Source organism: Zingiber officinale, chromosome 11B, assembly GCF_018446385.1.
Source record: "Zingiber officinale cultivar Zhangliang chromosome 11B, Zo_v1.1, whole genome shotgun sequence".
NCBI classification, from domain to species: domain Eukaryota; kingdom Viridiplantae; phylum Streptophyta; class Magnoliopsida; order Zingiberales; family Zingiberaceae; genus Zingiber; species Zingiber officinale.
The window spans coordinates 73,709,103-73,728,126 of record NC_056007.1 but is presented as its reverse complement, the minus strand read 5'-3'; the positions used below and the strand labels follow the sequence as shown (position 1 = coordinate 73,728,126).

The 19,024-nt window shown below is 45.9% G+C and overlaps 1 protein-coding gene and 1 pseudogene across 1 annotated transcript; one reads left to right on the top strand and one right to left on the bottom strand.

Annotated features, from left to right (window-relative positions):
• Positions 1-1,304: 1,304 nt before the first annotated feature.
• On the top strand, positions 1,305-2,511 carry LOC122034477 (E3 ubiquitin-protein ligase SGR9, amyloplastic-like). The gene has a single exon (XM_042593743.1). The coding sequence runs from the start codon at positions 1,363-1,365 to the stop codon at positions 2,191-2,193; it is 831 nt and encodes a 276-aa protein (XP_042449677.1). The 5' UTR covers positions 1,305-1,362; the 3' UTR covers positions 2,194-2,511.
• Positions 2,512-2,927: 416 nt separating this feature from the next.
• On the bottom strand, positions 2,928-4,304 carry LOC122034028 (annotated as a pseudogene).
• Between the last annotated feature and the right edge of the window lie 14,720 nt (positions 4,305-19,024).

Below are 19,024 nucleotides of genomic sequence, written 5' to 3'. Positions count from 1 at the left end.
TACGTCTTTGTTATTATATAGGGATTAAAAGGGCGTACATCCATAATAACAGAGGTTCTGTTCTTTTATATAGTCAGTATAAATTGAACAACCTCAAATGGTCCTGCTCAATACACACATAGTGTACTAGTGTAATTTTATAGTCAAGATAGACTAATACCAAATTATACTATAACCGTTCCAATGGTTTGTCTCAATCCATTTTGGTTGTGAGCTACTATTTATAATTTATTAGAAACCGATAACATGATCTTCTGTGTGGCACCACACACCATATTATCTATAATATAAATTAAATGGACAACTACATTGTCATATATATAAATATAAAATGCAGACATTTGACCAAAGTGATTCTCATTTCAAAATATTTTAAAACAGATATTCATACAAAAGCTAGACTTATAGTATACATCCCAACATCAAGAGCATCACCCACTCGAGCTGAGGTATACCACACTATCACGTGCAATAGTACTCAGGTGCTATGGTACCCAAGAAGCTATGGTGCTTGGGGATGTTACACACTTGGGCTCGACCATATAGGGATGTTACTATACCGGGATATTACAATGCTTAGAGATGCTAAGCACTCAAGAATGTCATCCCACTTAGGTATGATCACTTGAGCACTCAGGAACGCAATAGTGCTTGGGAATGTCCCTACTCAAGTTCAGGCATCGCCCACTCAGGCTCGGGCATCACCTACTTGAACTTATAATACCCACGATATCTTGAAATCAGATTAATCAAGAGTCACTGGGATCGAGTCTGAATTTATTCTGCATAAATTTTATATTGACTGGGTCAACGGATCTCCTATTATTCTATATTGATCGAATCAAGGAGCCCCACATGGACCTTTTTTACCTCCAAATGAATAACATTGTGAAAGAATATTACTTTAATAACGATTACTCTAATGATCTATTTAGATTTTTTTTTTACCTCTGGGATTATGGATAGTGGAAGGACGCTCAGTTATCACTCAGGTACCACGGTTCTATTCCTAGCTACAATAATCAAGGGATATTGGACTTCTGGACTGTCGCGATCATTTCTCGATTTACCTTAACGATCAATAGAAAATTTCTGTAGGATCAGACCGATTGCTCAGATTACATGGTTAATCATATTTTTTTTTTTTAGATTTATTTTTTTCTATGGGTTTATATCAGAAATCTTATTTAGATGTCATAAGCATGGAGGAGAAGATACTAGATAATAAATAAATAAATAAAATAAAATAAAATGTTAATTGTTTGGTCGCTGAATGCTACTCTCCATTCCCCACGTCCATATATATTTGTCGATAGCATATTTGGTAGACCGCCAATCAGTAGCCCTGTTACGATCCCAATAATGGACTTCGCTTCCGCAACCACCACCACCGTCGTTTCCGCCGGCGAAGTCATAATGGCCGCCCTCCTCCGCCTTCCCGTCCACTCCTTCTCCGACCTCACGCGCTCCCTTGCTGACAATCTCGATCTTCGCCGCCGCCGCCTCACGTTCCTCCTCCTCTCCCCCCTCCACTTCGCCCTCACCCTCTCCCACCTCCGATCTCTCTCGCTCCACGAGAAGACCCTCCTCCTCGCCCGCCTCCTCCTCTCCTCCCTCCACCTACTCCTCCCCACAGCCGCCTCACCGCACCCCCACCGCCTCAGCCTCCGCGACCTCGACGCCGCGCTCCTCCTCGTGGCTATGTGCGACTCCCATGACCCCTCCGCCCCCATCGACTCCTGGCGCGCCACCGTGTCCCGCCACGTTCTCCATCAGGCGCTCAGTCCCTCCGGTCTCGGAGACGGCCCGTGGCCCGTCTTGTGCCACCACGTCGACGCCGCCGCGAAGTGCCGGCGGCTGATGGAAACGATGGCAGGCGGAGGGAAGGAGAGATCGGAAGTGGCGGCGTCGGTGGCCTCAGTGGTGGCGCTCCCGTGGGTGGATCACGGAGGAGCATCCGGGGAGTGCGTCGTGTGCAGGGAGGAGATGGGGGAAGCGGGAGGGAGGATGGTGTGCGAGCTTCCATGCAGTCACCGGTTGCACTGGGGGTGCGCGCTGGGGTGGCTCCGGCGGCGGCACACCTGCCCGTGCTGTCGGCACGAGCTACCGACAGAGAACGTGGCGTGCGAGATGGGACGGATGTGGAGGGCAGCGGTCAGGTCAGGCAACGATCACAAGCAGAGACCACTGTGAAGAAGGAAAAAAAAAAGTAGACATCAATCATCCCGCGCAAGTGCGAGAGGCTACCCGCGAGATCGAATCGTCGTTATCTGCTTAGCAAGCTACTTACATTGTTGCATGCACTGTGTTTCATTCCACGGGAGCAGACAGTGACTTCAGTTCATGTGGCTTCAATTATTTCATGCTCTAGCACAAAACGGGGAGGTGCAATTGGCCACATCTCATGAAAATTATATAATTGGGATTTGAGAAGCTTGTTCGTTTTGCTATGTGCACGAAAATGTATGCCTCGTTTCTATTTTAATAATAAGATCAGTTATTCAATTCTCATAGGGAAAAGGCACTTCAATTTGTAACCTAGCAAACATGCAATTAATCGATTTAAAAACAGAGGATGAGCAGTGGGCTGGAGGATGAGATCGATTTGTAATTTAGCAAACAAAATTGAAGTGACTAAGGAAAAGGAGGAGGCAGGGGAGCATGCTGCACGTTGTGGTAATTAGCCAAGTTGTAGTGTTGCGTGTGACCCATGAAGAAAATAATGTAAATTGAGCCCTGCCCTTCCTTGGCACTGTACTCCGTGGGGGAGACAAAGCATCTGGGAGAAAAATCGCATTCATACCAGCATCAATAAAATAACTAGTTCGAGAAAAGCAAAGGAATAGATTTTCCATGGTCGTAAATATTTTCTAAGTATGTTGTTCGTGAATAAATCAATCAATGAATCTGATGTACATGAGTCGTTTGTTTTTTGTTCTTTGTCGTTTATTTGGATGCGTTATGAGTTCGTCGTGCTCGCTCTAGTTCGATCCTGCAGTGGCGTAGCCGATCCAGCAATTAGCCTCGCCACTCGGGCCACTGGTCGAGGGGGCGCATCCTCTGTGACGAGCCCCTGGACCAGGCGACTTGGCACTACTCCCTGGCCAACCGCGGCCAGCTGCAGAGGTACGGTTCCCCAGAGCTGGTTATAGCTCAGGTCCACCACCGGGATGGCCACGTCGTCCTGCGGGGGAACCAGCGGACCGGAGAAGGCGTTGCGCTGTAGGTGGAGCGCCGTCACCGGAGCGCTGTAGGTGGATCGGTCCCTCTAGGAAATTCGAGCTTAGATCGAGGAAATTCAACCGGATGAGCCGAGGAAGCACGGCTTCGACTCTGCCGGTGAGTGCGTTGGAACCGAGCGAGAGGTACCGGAGCGAAGGAGGAAGCGGCGGCACTGGACCAGATAGCTGGTTGTGCTTGAGGTCTAGACGGAGGAGCGGGGAGGAGGCCGGGAATGGAGGGATGGAGCCGGAGAGTTGGTTGTGGCAGAGGATAAGATTGGAGAGTTTCAGCAATGAGAGACGATAGACGCCGGGAACGAGCCGGAGAGCTGGTTGTAGCTGAGATCAAGGGTACGAAGGCAGGGGAGACCACCGAGGCTAGTGTGGACGGAGCCAGAGAGGAGGTTTTTACTGAGAGCAAGGAAGCGGAGCTCAGAGCAGCCGGAAAGGGCGTCAGGAATGGGACCAGTCACGCGGCCAGGGACGAGGGAGAGCTCTACAAGCTCAGAGAGGCGGCCGAGCGCAGGATCAAGGCGTCCCTCGAGACCCGGCGCACTGGCACGTGGATCTCCAAGCACCCGCGCTACCACATGATCCCGGCGAAGAACACGCCGGGGAAGGTGCAGGGATCGGCGGTGAAGTCCCAAGCGGATAAGAAGTCAGAGTCGGGCTTGTCCCTTAGGCCCTTCCGGTCCTTCCGGATGGCCTGCAGAACTAAGAAATCAAGTGGGTCCAGGAACGCCGTGTCACGCCGTTTAAATCGAACGATGGCAGATACGAACTGTATCCCACATTATTAAAAAAAAAAAAAAAAAAAAAAAAAAAAAAAAAAAAAAACTTTAAGAGAACAAAAAAAGTTGTTCTGAATCCTTAGAATGTATTTTTTTTCATTTTTAATTAAAATTATTTTTTGATTTATCATTCACATTCAGAATATGCTTGTACTATGTTATATTCATTTTAAAGACCATGTTATATTCATTTTTAAGTTAGTTATCCATTTAACTAAATTGAATAAAACATATTCATAAAATGTGAATTATCACATAATGCATTCTGAATTACAGCGTGAAACAAAGACATCCCCCTTCCCTTCCATACAACGCCTAAAGTAAAAAATCGATATCCCTATTTTTCTATGTGGAGATTGTTAGGACATTCGGATAGCGGCTATAGAGGGGGGTGTGAATAGCCGACCCCAATTTATCGTTTCTTCCTACAATTTAGGTTAGCGCAGCGGAAATAAAACAATAGAAACGAAACGAAGATGATCAAACCTTAGACGCAGCGATGCAACGAGGTTCGGAGATGATACTCCTACTCCTCGGCGTGTCCGTAAGGTGGACGAAGCCTATCAATCCGTCGGTGGATGAGACCCCGGATAACCGGCTAAGATGAACTCCTTCTGGGTGGAGAAACCTCGCCACAAACTCTTTGCAACAGCAATAAGGAGTACAACAGTAGAGAAAGCAAACAAGAACAATCGAAATGTAAAACCCTTTGCTTGACTTCCCGTTGTCGACTGGAATCCTGATGAAGCAGCAACTTCTCGGATCCAACAACAGCAGCTAGAAAACCAGCAGGAAAGCTCACGCGAAGCTTCAGCAATGGAGAGCTCAACAAAGCTCAGATCGCAGGAGCAAGAACCGTTCAGCAAGAAGTTGTTAAGCCTTCACTGTAGTAGCCTTCTTATATGAACTTGCGAAAAGACAAAGAAGACACAGAAAGGAATCTAGCCGTTGTGTCACAACGGCTAAGCCTGGATCGATCAGGCTCCATCCTGATCGGTCCAGGAGGTCCCTGATCGGTCTATGGACCGATCAGGCCCTATACTGATCGGTCCCCAGACCGATCAGCCAACTCTCACAGCCTGATCGGTCTGTGGACCGATCAGCCTATAGGTGGATCGGTCCACAGACCGATCCCCCTTCCTTTCTCTCTGCCTCCTGATCGTTTCCTGATCGGTCTGGTGACCGATCAGATACCTTACAGTGAGCCACTATTTGGTTACTGATCGGTCACCAGACCGATCAGATAACCCATAGTATCACTGGATCGGTCTGCAGACTGATCCAATTTCCTAGCTTTGAACCTAAAGCCTTCCCGGTCTAGAGAACGAGCTACCGAGCCCTCTCTGACCTAGTCCGGAGAACGAGCTACCGAGCCCTCTCCGACTTCCTCATCCGATCCAGAGAACGAGCTACCGAGCCCTTTCTGACCTAGTCCGGAGAACGAGCTATCGAGCCCTCTCCGACTCCATCTAGTCCAGAGAACGAGCTCCCGAGCCCTCTCTGACCTAGTCCCGAGAACGAGCTGCCGAGCCCTCTCCGACTTCCCATGCCAAGCTTCCATACTTGGACTTCTCCGTGCCAAGCTCCCTGCTTGGACTTTTCCGTGCCAAGTCTCCATACTTGGACTTTTCCGTGCCAAGTCTCCATACTTGGACTTTTCCCGTGCCAAGTCTCCATACTTGGACTTTTCCGTGCCAAGTCTCCATACTTGGACTTTTTATCGTGCCAAGTCTCCATACTTGGACTTTTCCCGTGCCAAGTCTCCATACTTGGACTTTTCCCGTGCCAAGTCTCCATACTTGGACTTTTCCGTGCCAAGTCTCCATACTTGGACTTTTCACCAGATGTCTGGTCAACCTTGACCTATCTGGATTTCCCTTGCCTGGCTTCACTCACCAGGACTTTCCAACTGCCTGGCTTCACTCACCAGGACTTTCCCTTGCCTGGCTTCACTCACCAGGACTTTCCAACTGCCTGGCTTCACTCACCATGACTTTCCCGAATCAGGTCGGCTCACCTCGGGTCAACCAGGTCAACCTTGACCAAAGATTGCACCCACAATCTCCCAAGTTTGTATTATGTCAAACATCAGAATACAACTTTTCTATTCTCGTCAAACATCAGAATAGAACTTTCCTATTCTCGTCAAACATCAGAATAGAACTTTTCTATTCTCGTCAAACATCAAAATACAACTCGAGTCAGGTCAACTCGAGTCAGGTCAACTCGAGTCAGGTCAACCAGGTCAACCTTGACCTAAGGTTGCACCAACAATCTCCCCCTTTTTGATGTTTGACAAAAATCATAATCAAGTTAGGTTAACCCGATAACCTAACTTAGGTTTTCCAATGTTCTTCCTTGAACATTCTCCCCAAACTCTAATGTTCTTCCTTGAACATTCTTTGGACATTCTCTCATTCTCCCCCTTTTTGACACGCATCAAAAAGAGTGAATCAAGGTCAAGAGTTTCTTCCTAATGAAAGTCTCATACCTTTCATTGAAACTCTTAATTTCCCACTTGATACTAAGGTCAAACAATTAACTTAGTGATAATCCCATATCACTCAAATCTTTAGGAGTAAAAACTCCCCCTAAAGGTCAACTCCCCCTTGACCAGTAGTAAAACTCCCCCTAAAGGTCAACTCCCCCTTGACCATTGCACCAACAATGTCTTGGAGAGTTTCAAACCTTTAGAAATCTAAACCACCAACTTCCATAGCTGAAATTTCAGTCAACAGTCGAAAAATCATCATTTGGCACGCTCTGATCGGTCACCAGACCGATCAGCCTTCACTGGATCGGTCACTAGACCGATCCACACTCTCCTGGATCGGTCCTAGTGACCGATCCACACTTTCCTGGACCGATCAGAATCCTCTCTGATCGGTCCACAAGACTGATATCAGAATTTTTTATTTTCCTCCCGAAATTCAGAAACTCCTAGAAAATTTCAGAAAATTCCAAAAATTGTAACACTTTGAGGATACATTCCTCATAACATATACTATCAAGAAAAAATAATTTTCTATGAAAATAACTTCCATTTTCAAATCTTGATACAAAGTTTAAAAACTTTGAAATAGTTCAAGTTTACCTCAACTTTGTATCAACTTGCTCAATGATGAATGCTATCACTAGAAAAGCTTCATCAAGGTTTTTCAAATCAATTTTGAAATGATTTTAAACCATTCAATTTAGGACCACAATCTTAGGGCTAAGTGTACATGACTTGTACACAAGCTTTCTCTATGATCCTCAATTTCGAATTAGGCTCATCTAGGTACAAGAACGATGCACCTTGATCCTAACTCATAATCCTAATATCTCACACACATCTAAGGTGTATCAAACACATCCAAGTCAATTTTGATGTGAGATATGAGTTTAGGTCATCTTAATCTAAGTTCTCATGCATTTTCTAAACAACAATTTGATCTCCATATCAAATTATGTTTTTATCCTTAAATCAATTTAATTGATCATACATGCAAGAGATGATGACATGACATAAAATAATATCATAAGTGGAAACATGTGCCAATGTCATGATGTCATGGCATAAAGTATGAAACTTAAATAAAGCATGACATATAACTAACCTAAGCATTATCATAACATTTCAAATGATAATAAAATAAATATGATGTCATGACATGATATATGGCAAACAATATATGGCGAATAACATATAAAGGTATAGAAAATACCTAATTCTAGCCTTAGTTGCCATTTTTGATAGTTTTGATCATTTTGCCATGAATTCTATATTCCTAAGTGTAATAGACCTAAAAACATATACTCAAGATTTTTAGATCACTATGTGCCAATTAGATTAACCCTAGAAAACTCCTTAAATGTGGTTGGCACATCCTAATCACCTTAGGAATAATTTTTAATTTCATTTTCAAGGCTTGATTACACCTTGAAAATTCCTAAAGTGCCACCTTTTGTCATGAATAGATTAACTACCTATTCAATTAAGGTTGGCACACTCTAATCCATCTAGCGTGATGGAATCATGCTCTTAGGAACCCAATACCTATTGGAGCTCATTGGGTTCACTAAATATTCACTAGGGATGACTTCCCTAGCAACCCTCCTAATGACCCTCCTAGGCTTTAAAGCCTTGGTCATTTGGGACTCATCAAGATCAACTCTAGGGGTGACTCCCCTTGTGACCTTAGTGATGGTCTTTCTAACCCTAGGTCTTGTTCCATAATCGAATGGAACATTATGATAAGTGGGCTTGACCACTTGAGACTTAGGTTTGTGACTCAAACCTCTCATGTCCTTGGGCTTTTGCTTTTGACCCTTAGGCCCTAAAGATGATTTCTCCAAATTCTTAAGGGTCTTTTCTAAAGTGTCAAGTCTTGACCTCAAGACTTGATTTTCCTTTTCTAATACCTCAAGTTTTAATTTGTCATTTTTCTTTGAGGTATTCCTAGGCATATGTCTAGTTGTTTTGGGATTTCTACCTAGGTTTTCCTTAACCTTAGATGAGTTAGTCCTAGGGTTGACATTTCTAGTATTGTTCTTGTCTAGGCTAACATGTTTTGCACCTAAGCACATGTATCGGTTTCTAAGATTATCATGCTTATCATTATTGACAATTGCAATAAAATTACTAGCATGTGTCTTATAAGGATTGCAAGAATGTGCCTTAAAGGATACCTTAGGGTTTGCCTTAGCTCCCCCTATAGATGTGCTTGGTCTCTTGTCCTTGTGAGGTTGCCTCCCCCTCGGACATTGACTTCTATAATGTCCCCTTCGCTTGCATTGGAAGCACACCACGTGCTCCTTGCTCTTGCGTTTCGGGACTCCGGCTTCCTTGACCTTTGGTGCCGGTGGAGTCTTCCTAATCCTCTTTGGACATTTACTCTTGTAATGCCCATATTCCCTACACTCAAAGCACATTATATGTAATTTACTTGAAATTAAATCGCTTGAGTTACCTAGAGTTGAGGATGGATGTAAGCTCTCTTCTTCATCCCTTCCGGAGGTAGAAGCTTCTTCTTGCTCCAATCTCGAAGAAGAACTCTCCTCCTCTTCTTCCATAGATGTTGAGTAGCCCTCAACTTCTAATTCCTTACCTCCATGATGTGAGCTACTTGGCTCACTTGACTCCTCTTCATGACTTGAATTGGAGCTCTCCTCATGGAACTTAGCCAAGTTGTTCCACAACTCCTTGGCATTGTGGTATCCACCTATCTTACACAAGATATCACTAGGTAATGAAAATTCAAGAATTTTCGTTACCTCGTCGTTGATTGTGGATTGGTGGATTTGTTCTTTCGTCCACTTCTTTTTCTTGAGAAGTTCTCCCTTTCTATCCACCGGAGGAATAAAACCTACTTGTACACAATTCCAATTTGCTAGGTTAGTCATAAGAAAATACTTCATTCTTACCTTCTAATACGCGAAGTCGTTGCACTCGTAGAAGGGTGGAATCGTGATGTCTTCTCCGAGTCGATCCATTCTCTAGCTTGTGCTCCCCCGGGTGTTAATCCGACGAAGAGCAACCTTGCTCTGATACCACTTGTTAGGACCTTCGGATAGTGGCTAGAGAGGGGGGGTGTGAATAGCCGACCCCAATTTATCGTTTCTTCCTACAATTTAGGTTAGCGCAGCGGAAATAAAATAATAGAAATGAAATGAAGATGATCAAACCTTAGACGCATCGATGTAACGAGGTTCGGAGATGATACTCCTACTCCTCGGCGTGTCCGTAAGGTGGACGAAGCCTATCAATCCGTCGGTGGATGAGACCTCGGATAACCGGCTAAGATGAACTCCTTCTGGGTGGAGAAACCTCGCCACAAACTCTTTGCAACAGCAATAAGGAGTACAACAGTAGAGAAAGCAAACAAGAACAATCGAAATGTAAAACCCTTTGCTTGCCTTCTCGTTGTCGACTGGAATCCTGATGAAGCAGCAACTTCTCGGATCCAACAACAGCAGCTAGAAAACCAGCAGGAAAGCTCACGCGAAGCTTCAGCAATGGAGAGCTCAACAAAGCTCATATCGCAGGAGCAAGAACCGTTCAGCAAGAAGTTGTTAAGCCTTCACTGTAGTAGCCTTCTTATATGAACCTGCGAAGAAGACAAAGAAGACACAGAAAGGAATCTAGCCGTTGTGTCACAACGGCTAAGCCTGGACCGATCAGGCTCCATCCTGATCGGTCCAGGAGGTCCCTGATCGGTCTGTGGACCGATCAGGCCCTATACTGATCGGTCCCCAGACCGATCAGCCAACTCTCACAGCCTGATCGGTCTGTGGACCGATCAGCCTATAGGTGGATCGGTTCACAGACCGATCCCCCTTCCTTTCTCTCTGCCTCCTGATCGTTTCTTGATCGGTCTGGTGACCGATCAGATACCTTACAGTGAGCCACTGTTTGGTTACTGATCGGTCACCAGACCGATCAGATAACCCATAGTATCACTGGATCGGTCTGCAGACTGATCCAATTTCCTAGCTTTGAACCTAAAGCCTTCCCGGTCTAGAGAACGAGCTACCGAGCCCTCTCTGACCTAGTCCGGAGAACGAGCTACCGAGCCCTCTCCGACTTCCTCATCCGATCCAGAGAACGAGCTACCGAGCCCTCTCTGACCTAGCCCGAAGAACGAGCTACCGAGCCCTCTCCGACTCCATCTGGTCCAGAGAACGAGCTCCCGAGCCCTCTCTGACCTAGTCCCGAGAACGAGCTGCCGAGCCCTCTCCGACTTCCCATGCCAAGCTTCCATACTTGGACTTCTCCGTGCCAAGCTCCCTGCTTGGACTTTTCCGTGCCAAGTCTCCATACTTGGACTTTTCCGTGCCAAGTCTCCATACTTGGACTTTTCCGTGCCAAGTCTCCATACTTGGACTTTTCTCGTGCCAAGTCTCCATACTTGGACTTTTCCGTGCCAAGTCTCCATACTTGGACTTTACTCGTGCCAAGCTCCCTGCTTGGACTTTTCACCAGATGTCTGGTCAACCTTGACCTATCTGGATTTCCCTTGCCTGGCTTCACTCACCAGGACTTTCCAACTGCCTGGCTTCACTCACCAGGACTTTCCCTTGCTTGACTTCACTCACCAGGACTTTCCCTTGCCTGGCTTCACTCACCAGGACTTTCCAATTGCCTGGCTTCACTCACCAGGACTTTCCCTTGCCTGGCTTCACTCACCAGGACTTTCCAACTGCCTGGCTTCACTCACCATGACTTTCCCGAATCAGGTCGACTCACCTCGGGTCAACCAGGTCAACCTTGACCAAAGATTGCACCCACAATCTCCCAAGTTTGTATTCTGTCAAACATCAGAATACAACTTTTCTATTCTCGTCAAACATCAGAATAGAACTTTCCTATTCTCGTCAAACATCAGAATAGAACTTTTCTATTCTCGTCAAACATCAAAATACAACTCGAGTCAGGTCAACTCGAGTCAGGTCAACCAGGTCAACCTTGACCTAAGGTTGCACCAACAGAGATGATACTAAAAAGTAGCGAGTTTTTGTTACTAATTTCATCAGTTTCATCATCAGTCTTAGAAAACCTCTAAAGTTGTGGTATGGTAACAAAATAGGAGAATTGACCCTGTAAATTTATGTAGAACTAGTGAGAAAGACCCTGTAAATTTATGTAGAACTAGTGATCGTGCACACGCGATGCGTGTGTAATATAATTTGAAATCACATTAACCTTTTATAATAAAATTATATTAATAAAAATATTTTATCATTAAAATACTAAAGTAGAGTATAAAATACCTGACTTTTGAAAATCTGAATTATTAAGTAAAGTCATTAGGATAAAATACCTGACTTTTGAAAATCTGAATTATTTGATTCTTTAAAAATCTGAATTGTTTGAATTTTCAAGTGTCACCCTTACATTCAGAATCAAAAATTAATTATTTGGATAAGATTCTTCAGACCCATGTAATAGTGCAATAATACTGTTTGAATTTTCGAGTGTCACCCTTACGTTCAGAATCAAGAATTAATTATTTGAATCAGACTCATGTAATAGTGCAATAATGCAAGGGTGACGTTAGAGAATCCCAGCAACAAATTATTGTAACGGGTTTCCCTATGGAAAAATTAATTTAATTTAATATTATACTTCTCCTAATAAATAAAACTAAGAAAAGTATATTTTTAAACATTGTCAGCCTAAAATATTTATAGAAGTTTTTTTGATCTTAATATTGTCAATTCTAAGATGTGAGACTAAAGGAAACTATATTTTTTTTATGTAAAACAACCAGAAATCATTAATAATACGCCGCAGCTGAGTCTCGAACTTTAGATCACTGATTGTTTCGTTTGTGAATTATTAATAAACCTTGAAATTATTTTTAGTGTGAATAGAAAAAATGATAATAACGTAAATTCATTTTAGGCTTCACCAAAGTTAGTTAGTAAATGGAGGAGATTTTTAATAAAATAGTAAGATGAATGAATAGAGGTTCAAAACTGATTATAACTAGATGATTCAGAAATTGATCACCCAAGAGCATATCAGAAAAACAATTCATCTGGACATTCAGTTTTCATTAATGGATATTTTATTAATTATAATTTATATATAAATTTTTTAAAATACTATATTATAGTAATAGTTATAAATAATGATGTGGATATGCTGCAAGGGTAGGGGAGCAAATAATAGAAAGGAGAGGAGCATGTTGGTCATTCCACTGTAGCAGCCCTATTAGGGCACTGTTCATGCCGCAAGCAAGGGGGGAGGTTTTCCTGTGTTTTGGGCTTCCGCCGTCAGGGAAGGAGAGAGCCAACTTCTCTCCCCCGCGCATAGCTCCTCGCCGGCGCCGGTCGTCGGCTCCTCACACGAGCTCTCCTCTTCCTCCTCCTCGTGACACCGGCGATGACCGCCTCTCCTCCTTCTCTCTCCCCGAGGCCAACACAGTCGCCGGTCCTCTGTTCTCCTCGCGCCGTCGCCACTGGACAGTCCCCGCCGTCTCCAAGCGCCTCTCACCGTCGGTCGCCATCTCCTTCCTTCTCCTCGCTGACGCTGGCTTCCCCTCCTATTCCTCATCTCCTCTGCCCTTCTCCTCTCGTCTCCGACTTCTCCCGCAGCCGCCTTTGCCAGAGATGCCAACGTCGCCTCCCTCTCCTTACACGCGATGGCACAGCATACATCTCTCTGTGCCTTTGTCCACAGCCATCGTCGGCAGTCTTCACGCGCCGCCAGCCCTTCGCGGCAGCATCCACACGCTGCAGTCGCTCGGCATCAGCCTCCACGCATCGCAAGCCCTTCGCAACAACCTCTACACGGTGCCGACAGTCCATGCGCCGACTCTGGCCCGGTTCCGATTTTGTGTCATTGTAAGCCGACCCCTGTGTCGATCCAATTTGTGTGTCGTGTTCCGGCTTTTGGGATATCATTGTGTTCCAACCTGTGATCCGCGGTCATATGTCGGACTGTGTGTCTTGGGTCTAGTCTTCTTGTTGTTGTTATTTCTTGACCGACGCGCCAGTGTTTTATCCGGGCCTGTGTGTCAAAGTCATATCTCGGCCTGCGTGCCGAAGTCATATCCCGACCTACAGCTCGTCTTCCGGTTCTGTGCCGCGTCCGGCTCCGCGTCGTCAGATCTGGCTCTTCATCCAGCTCAGAGTCATCTACTCTTCCGGGTCGCGACAACTCGAGCAGCGTCCCACTCGAGGGCGCCCCCCTGGGCCAGGGTACGTTTTTCGTACTCATCCCTCATTTATTTCACTATTATATTATTATCATGTTACTTATATATTCGTCGGATCTGCCTCGAACCTCGAGGTACCAGAGACCGGGGCAACCCGGTCGCTGGCTGCAGGTAGCGTTGACCAGAGGACTTTTGAAGACTTGGTCAACACGGGAGCCATCTCAGCACACCCCCCCTTCGGGACGTCGCGATTCAGTCAACATTCTCGCCACCTCACCCGACGATCCATTTGACTCAGATTCTGGACAAGATCAATTTGGCGCCGTCTGTGGGAACCTTCTCCACCTGTTCTGGAATGTGAAGATGGACAACGTTAGAAGGTTCTCTGCCATTATCAAAGTCTCGGAGGATCCTGACAAACGTATTATCTTCTACCCTTACTCCACGGGTATTCGGGAGTCAAGGAATTGAGTTGGAGCTTCAGCTGGCCGACATGTTAGTTTTTCCATTACATGTTTTCCTTGACTCCACGGGTATTCGGGAGTCAAGGGATCGAGACCAACCCTCAACCGGTTGGCACGGCTCCTCGATCAGGTACGCTATGGGCTCTGTTCTCTTTTTACGGTTATAGGATCTGTTATATCTCCCTGATAAGAGAGTAAGATCCTAGTTCCTTGATCAAAGACCAGGGCCTTCGATTTTTGATCGAACACTAGGGGCCCAGCTCCCCGCTCATACACTAGGGACACAACTCCCCGCTCATACACTAGGGACACAGCTCCCCTCTCTTACACTAGGGACACAGCTCCCCGATCATTGACTCGCAGTTTGACTTTCCGATCAGGATCTAGGGGTCTTGCTCTTTGATTACGGGCTGGGGGCCTTACTCTCCAATCATGGACCAGGGGCTCAGTTCCCCGATAAGATGTATTATAGGCTCTGCACCCTTCGCCATGAGGCTCTGCATCCTCTTACTACTACATCACCATGGGGCTCAGCATTCTCTTCTCTGCACCCTTCACCATGGGGCTCAGCATTCTCTTACTACTATAGGCACTTTATTACTATTATAAGCTCTGCATCCTCCAACTATTTTGCATCCTCTTATGCCTACAGGCTCTGCTACCTACACCCTCGGTGCTCTGCTTCCTTCTATGGTTACGGACTCTGCTCCCTCATATGGCTATGGGTTGCACTCCCTTGGACGATCAAGGTTCAGATTATTCTCTCCCTAACTCCGTGAACATTTGAGAGTTAAGGGATCGACACTATTTCTCTCACTGACTGTACGAGTATTTGAGATTCGAGTTAGCCGACTGACATCACTTCACGATCAGGTATGATAAAAGTTATGTCCCCTCATATTGCTACGGGCTCCACTTTTATGGGCTTCAAGGCTTATCCTCCCTCGGTCGGGGTCGAGTTATCGTCACTGGTCTCAGACCAGAGTATCACCACCGGTCCCGGATCAGAGTATAGCTTGTAAGACCGTTGAATTCGATAGAGGGGGGGGTGAATATCGATTCGAAAATCTCGAGTTAAAACGCAGCGGAAAAGTAAAGAAGTAAAGAGATGAACACTGTTGATTTTTACTTCGTTCGGAGCCTGTGACGACTCCTACTCGAAGGCCCGTACTCCTTGAGTACTTTCGTTGGGCAATTCACTAGCAATTCGGATAATTACAATTTACGTACAAATATTGCTAATGAAAAAGAAGGAAAACAAAGCTAACCGACAAACAATGAATTAAAAAGAGAGCCGGAGTGAGTCGTCGGAGCTTTGTGAACGTTGTTGGAGCGCAGAGCAGCAGAGTGATTGGACTCAGAGTTCTCAAGACCGATATATTGAAGCTCCCGCACTGGGCTTCTTTTATATCCGGCGCTGGATCCTTCCGGCGCACGAATGTGACGTAACACTCCCAACCAGCATGCTCCCGTGTCAGCGTCGTCACGGGATAAAACTTGCCTCCGCGGACCCCTCTTCTCCGAAAGTCCTTCTCCGCAAGAAAAGGTTAGTCGAGGCAAATGTACCGCAAGAAAGATTGTTAGCACAATTTTATAGATAAGCAAAGTATGACTTAGATTCCGTCTTTCCGAGACCGGAATCTAGTCACGATCTCGACTTAGACATCCGAAATGGATCTAAGCCGGATCGACGCCTAATGTTCCCTTCCCGGGAACGCGTCCTCACAGTCACTCCCCTCCAGTGACTTACCTCACTTACCCGCCAGACGTCGACCTAGCTGGACTTCTCGCCAAGCGTCTGGTCAGCCCGTCGACCCGCTTGGACTTCTCGCCAGACATCTGGTCAGCCCATCGACCTGTCTGGACTTCTCGCCAAGCGTCCGGTCAGCCCGTCGACCCGCTTGGACTTCTCGCCAGCTATCCGGTCAGCCCATCGACCTAGCTGGACTTCGTGCCAGACATCTGGTCAGCCCGTCGACCTGTCTGGACTTCTCCTGCACACTCGATCAAAGTGTCAGACAACAACACAACTAACTTAACCTATTTGTCATTCATCAAAACCTGGGTTAGACCGTTAGTGCTACCCGCACCAACAATCTCCCCCTTTTTGATGGAATGACAACCTGGTTAAGTTAGTGAAAGCATATGTACGAAACAACATGCATTTGTGTGGTTTTAAAGTTAGTTTGTGTTTTCAAATTGGTTTAGCTTGTTAGGATCCTTCGTACGGCTAGAGGGGGGTGAATAGCCTCTTCAAAAGCTAAAACTTAAAGATAAAACTCACACGAGTGGTTAGCGCAGCGGAAAACAAGTTAAGAACAGAATAAGAATAAGAGAAGAAACAAAGCAAACCACAGTGACTCAAGTGTTTACGAGGTTCGGGGATAACTTGCCCCTACTCCTCGGTGTCCGTAAGGTGGACAAGCCGATCTTCGGTAGATCAACCCCGGTGAACACCCGGCTATGAACTTTCTCCTTCTCGGTGGAGTGACCTCTCAACAAAATCTCAACAGGTATGTAGAATATAGCACAAGACTTACTGAGCTTGGTGACTTAGGAGAATGAAAATTAAGCTTACAGTCACGCGAAGGTCAGTGAAACAGAGAGCAAGTCGAGACAGCCGCTTCTCAGCCCCGAGCGTCAAAGCTTTTGCACCGATCGACAGAGGTTTTTTTTTTTCTTCCAAAAAAAACTTCTTCTTAACCCTCTCTTCAACCAGCCTTTTATGTCTCTGCCATCTCTGCCTTTCGCCCGCAACGGATCCCTGCCAAACTGCAGCAAATCTCTGCATCCAGCCATAGCATCGCCAATCACGCTTCTTTCTCATCTGATCATCTGAGCTCACACCAATGGAATTCTGGTCTTCACTGGTGTCTCTGAGCTCCACCCAATCACCATGAGTTGAGCTGATCGATGCCAGATCACCGCCAGATCGCAGCCACGACTTTGCTGCTTTAACAGGTTTACAGTGGAACATAGCAAAAGTCTCTCTGGTATCCTCTACTAATGAAGCTCAATTTGAAATCAACCAATTGCAAATTACCAGTAACCTGCACCTCAAAATCTTGCAGCAGATGGTTAGAAATATTTAGGCAAAAGCAACTTTGAATCAGAAAGAATCAGAGAAAGTGCATGCAAAACAGACTATAGTATGGATCGGTCTGCAGACCGATCCATACGTTCAAATCTCTTTTTCGATCGTTACTGATCGGTCTGCGGACCGATCAGGCATCAATCTGACCGGTCCCGAGACCGGTCAGTATCGATACAGTAGCATACTGAGTATTCGCAGTATGCTACTGAGTTCTCACTGATCGGTCGGCGGACCGATCAGTAACAACACAGTATGCTACTGAGTGTTTACTGATCGGTCCGTAGACCGATCAGGACACACTTAGTGTCATGGATCGGTCTGCCGACCGATCACCCGTGCCACTTGTGCCACTGGATCGGTCATCAGACCGATCCAAGGTTGTGATTTAAGAGGCAAGCTTCCAAGCTTGCTACCCTTAATCCTGACAGTCCAGAGACCGAGCTACCGAGCTCTTCTCCGACTATACATGCCAAGTTTCCATACTTGGACTTCCCAACACCAGATGTCCGATCACCCTTGATCCATCTGGATTTTCCCTTGCCTGGCTTCACTCACCAGGACTTTCCAATTGCCTGGCTTCACTCACCAGGACTTTCCAATTGCCTGGCTTCACTCACCAGGACTTTCCAATTGCCTGGCTTCACTCACCAGGACTTCTCCAATTGCCTGGCTTCACTCACCAGGACTTCTCCCGTGCCAAGCTCCTTGCTCGGACTTTTCCCAATCAGATTAATCAGGTCAACCAAGTCAACCCTGATTTGTCTGAGTTAATTCAATATCTGATTGAAACTTAAATCAGTGTCAACATCAAAACAACATCCAGGTCAGACTGTATCAACAATCTCCCCCTTTTTGTTGTTTGACAACACGATTTAAGTTTAGATCAGAAATGCTCATATCCATAATTTTAGGGAAATCGGACCCTCCCCCTAAGACGGATACACCACCAAGTCAATGACGGGAATCAAGATTCTTCCCGTTATCTTCTCCCCTAAAATCAAGCTTTCATACATTTCTAAACTTAGGTATCCTCTCCCCCTTTGTCAAACACCGAAAAGGTGCAAATGAGGTGACAAAAACTAGAAAAGGCTCCCCCTTAATCCATACTGCCTTCTTTTAACTGACCTAGAGTTCCCTCTAAGGTCACAATACGACAGTAAGAAAGACAAAAGATACAATCAAATCATGCCATAGGAACAGCATATATATATATAAAAAAACATAGAAAATGAAGCATAATAAGGAGCAAGCAAATATAAAACCGAGAAGCATAAATATATGAGTAGCATCAGAAGTACAAATATCCAGGTCAGACTAACACATAGCATCCAAAATACAGACAGACTAGGTGACACACAGACTACATCAATCAACGTCCTCAACATGAGGAGCATCATCATCATCGGCAGGAAGGGTGAAATCCTGAGGCAGCACGCTGGAGGATGGATAGCCTGGGTAAGACTGCGGAGGCGGGTAGCGTGCCATCCATCCGAGTAGCAACTGCTGTGTCACCACCTGATGACTACGCATATCATCGAAGCGCTGGTCAATATGCCCGCGCAGGTCATCGTAGCGCTGGTCTATCCGAATACGTAGTCCATCGAACTCAGCAGCCACCATCTCCTCGTGTCGATCAAAGCGACTCTCCAGCTCGGCGATCTGCCAGCGCAGATCAGGATCCGCCTCGCCAATGTCAGCAGGAGGAGCAGCTGCAACCTGTCGTGGAGGTCCCCGTGGTAACTCACCTAAAGCTCTTCCATCCTTCCACTGAACATCCCCATTTCGCCCTATGATTCCAGACTTGGAAAAT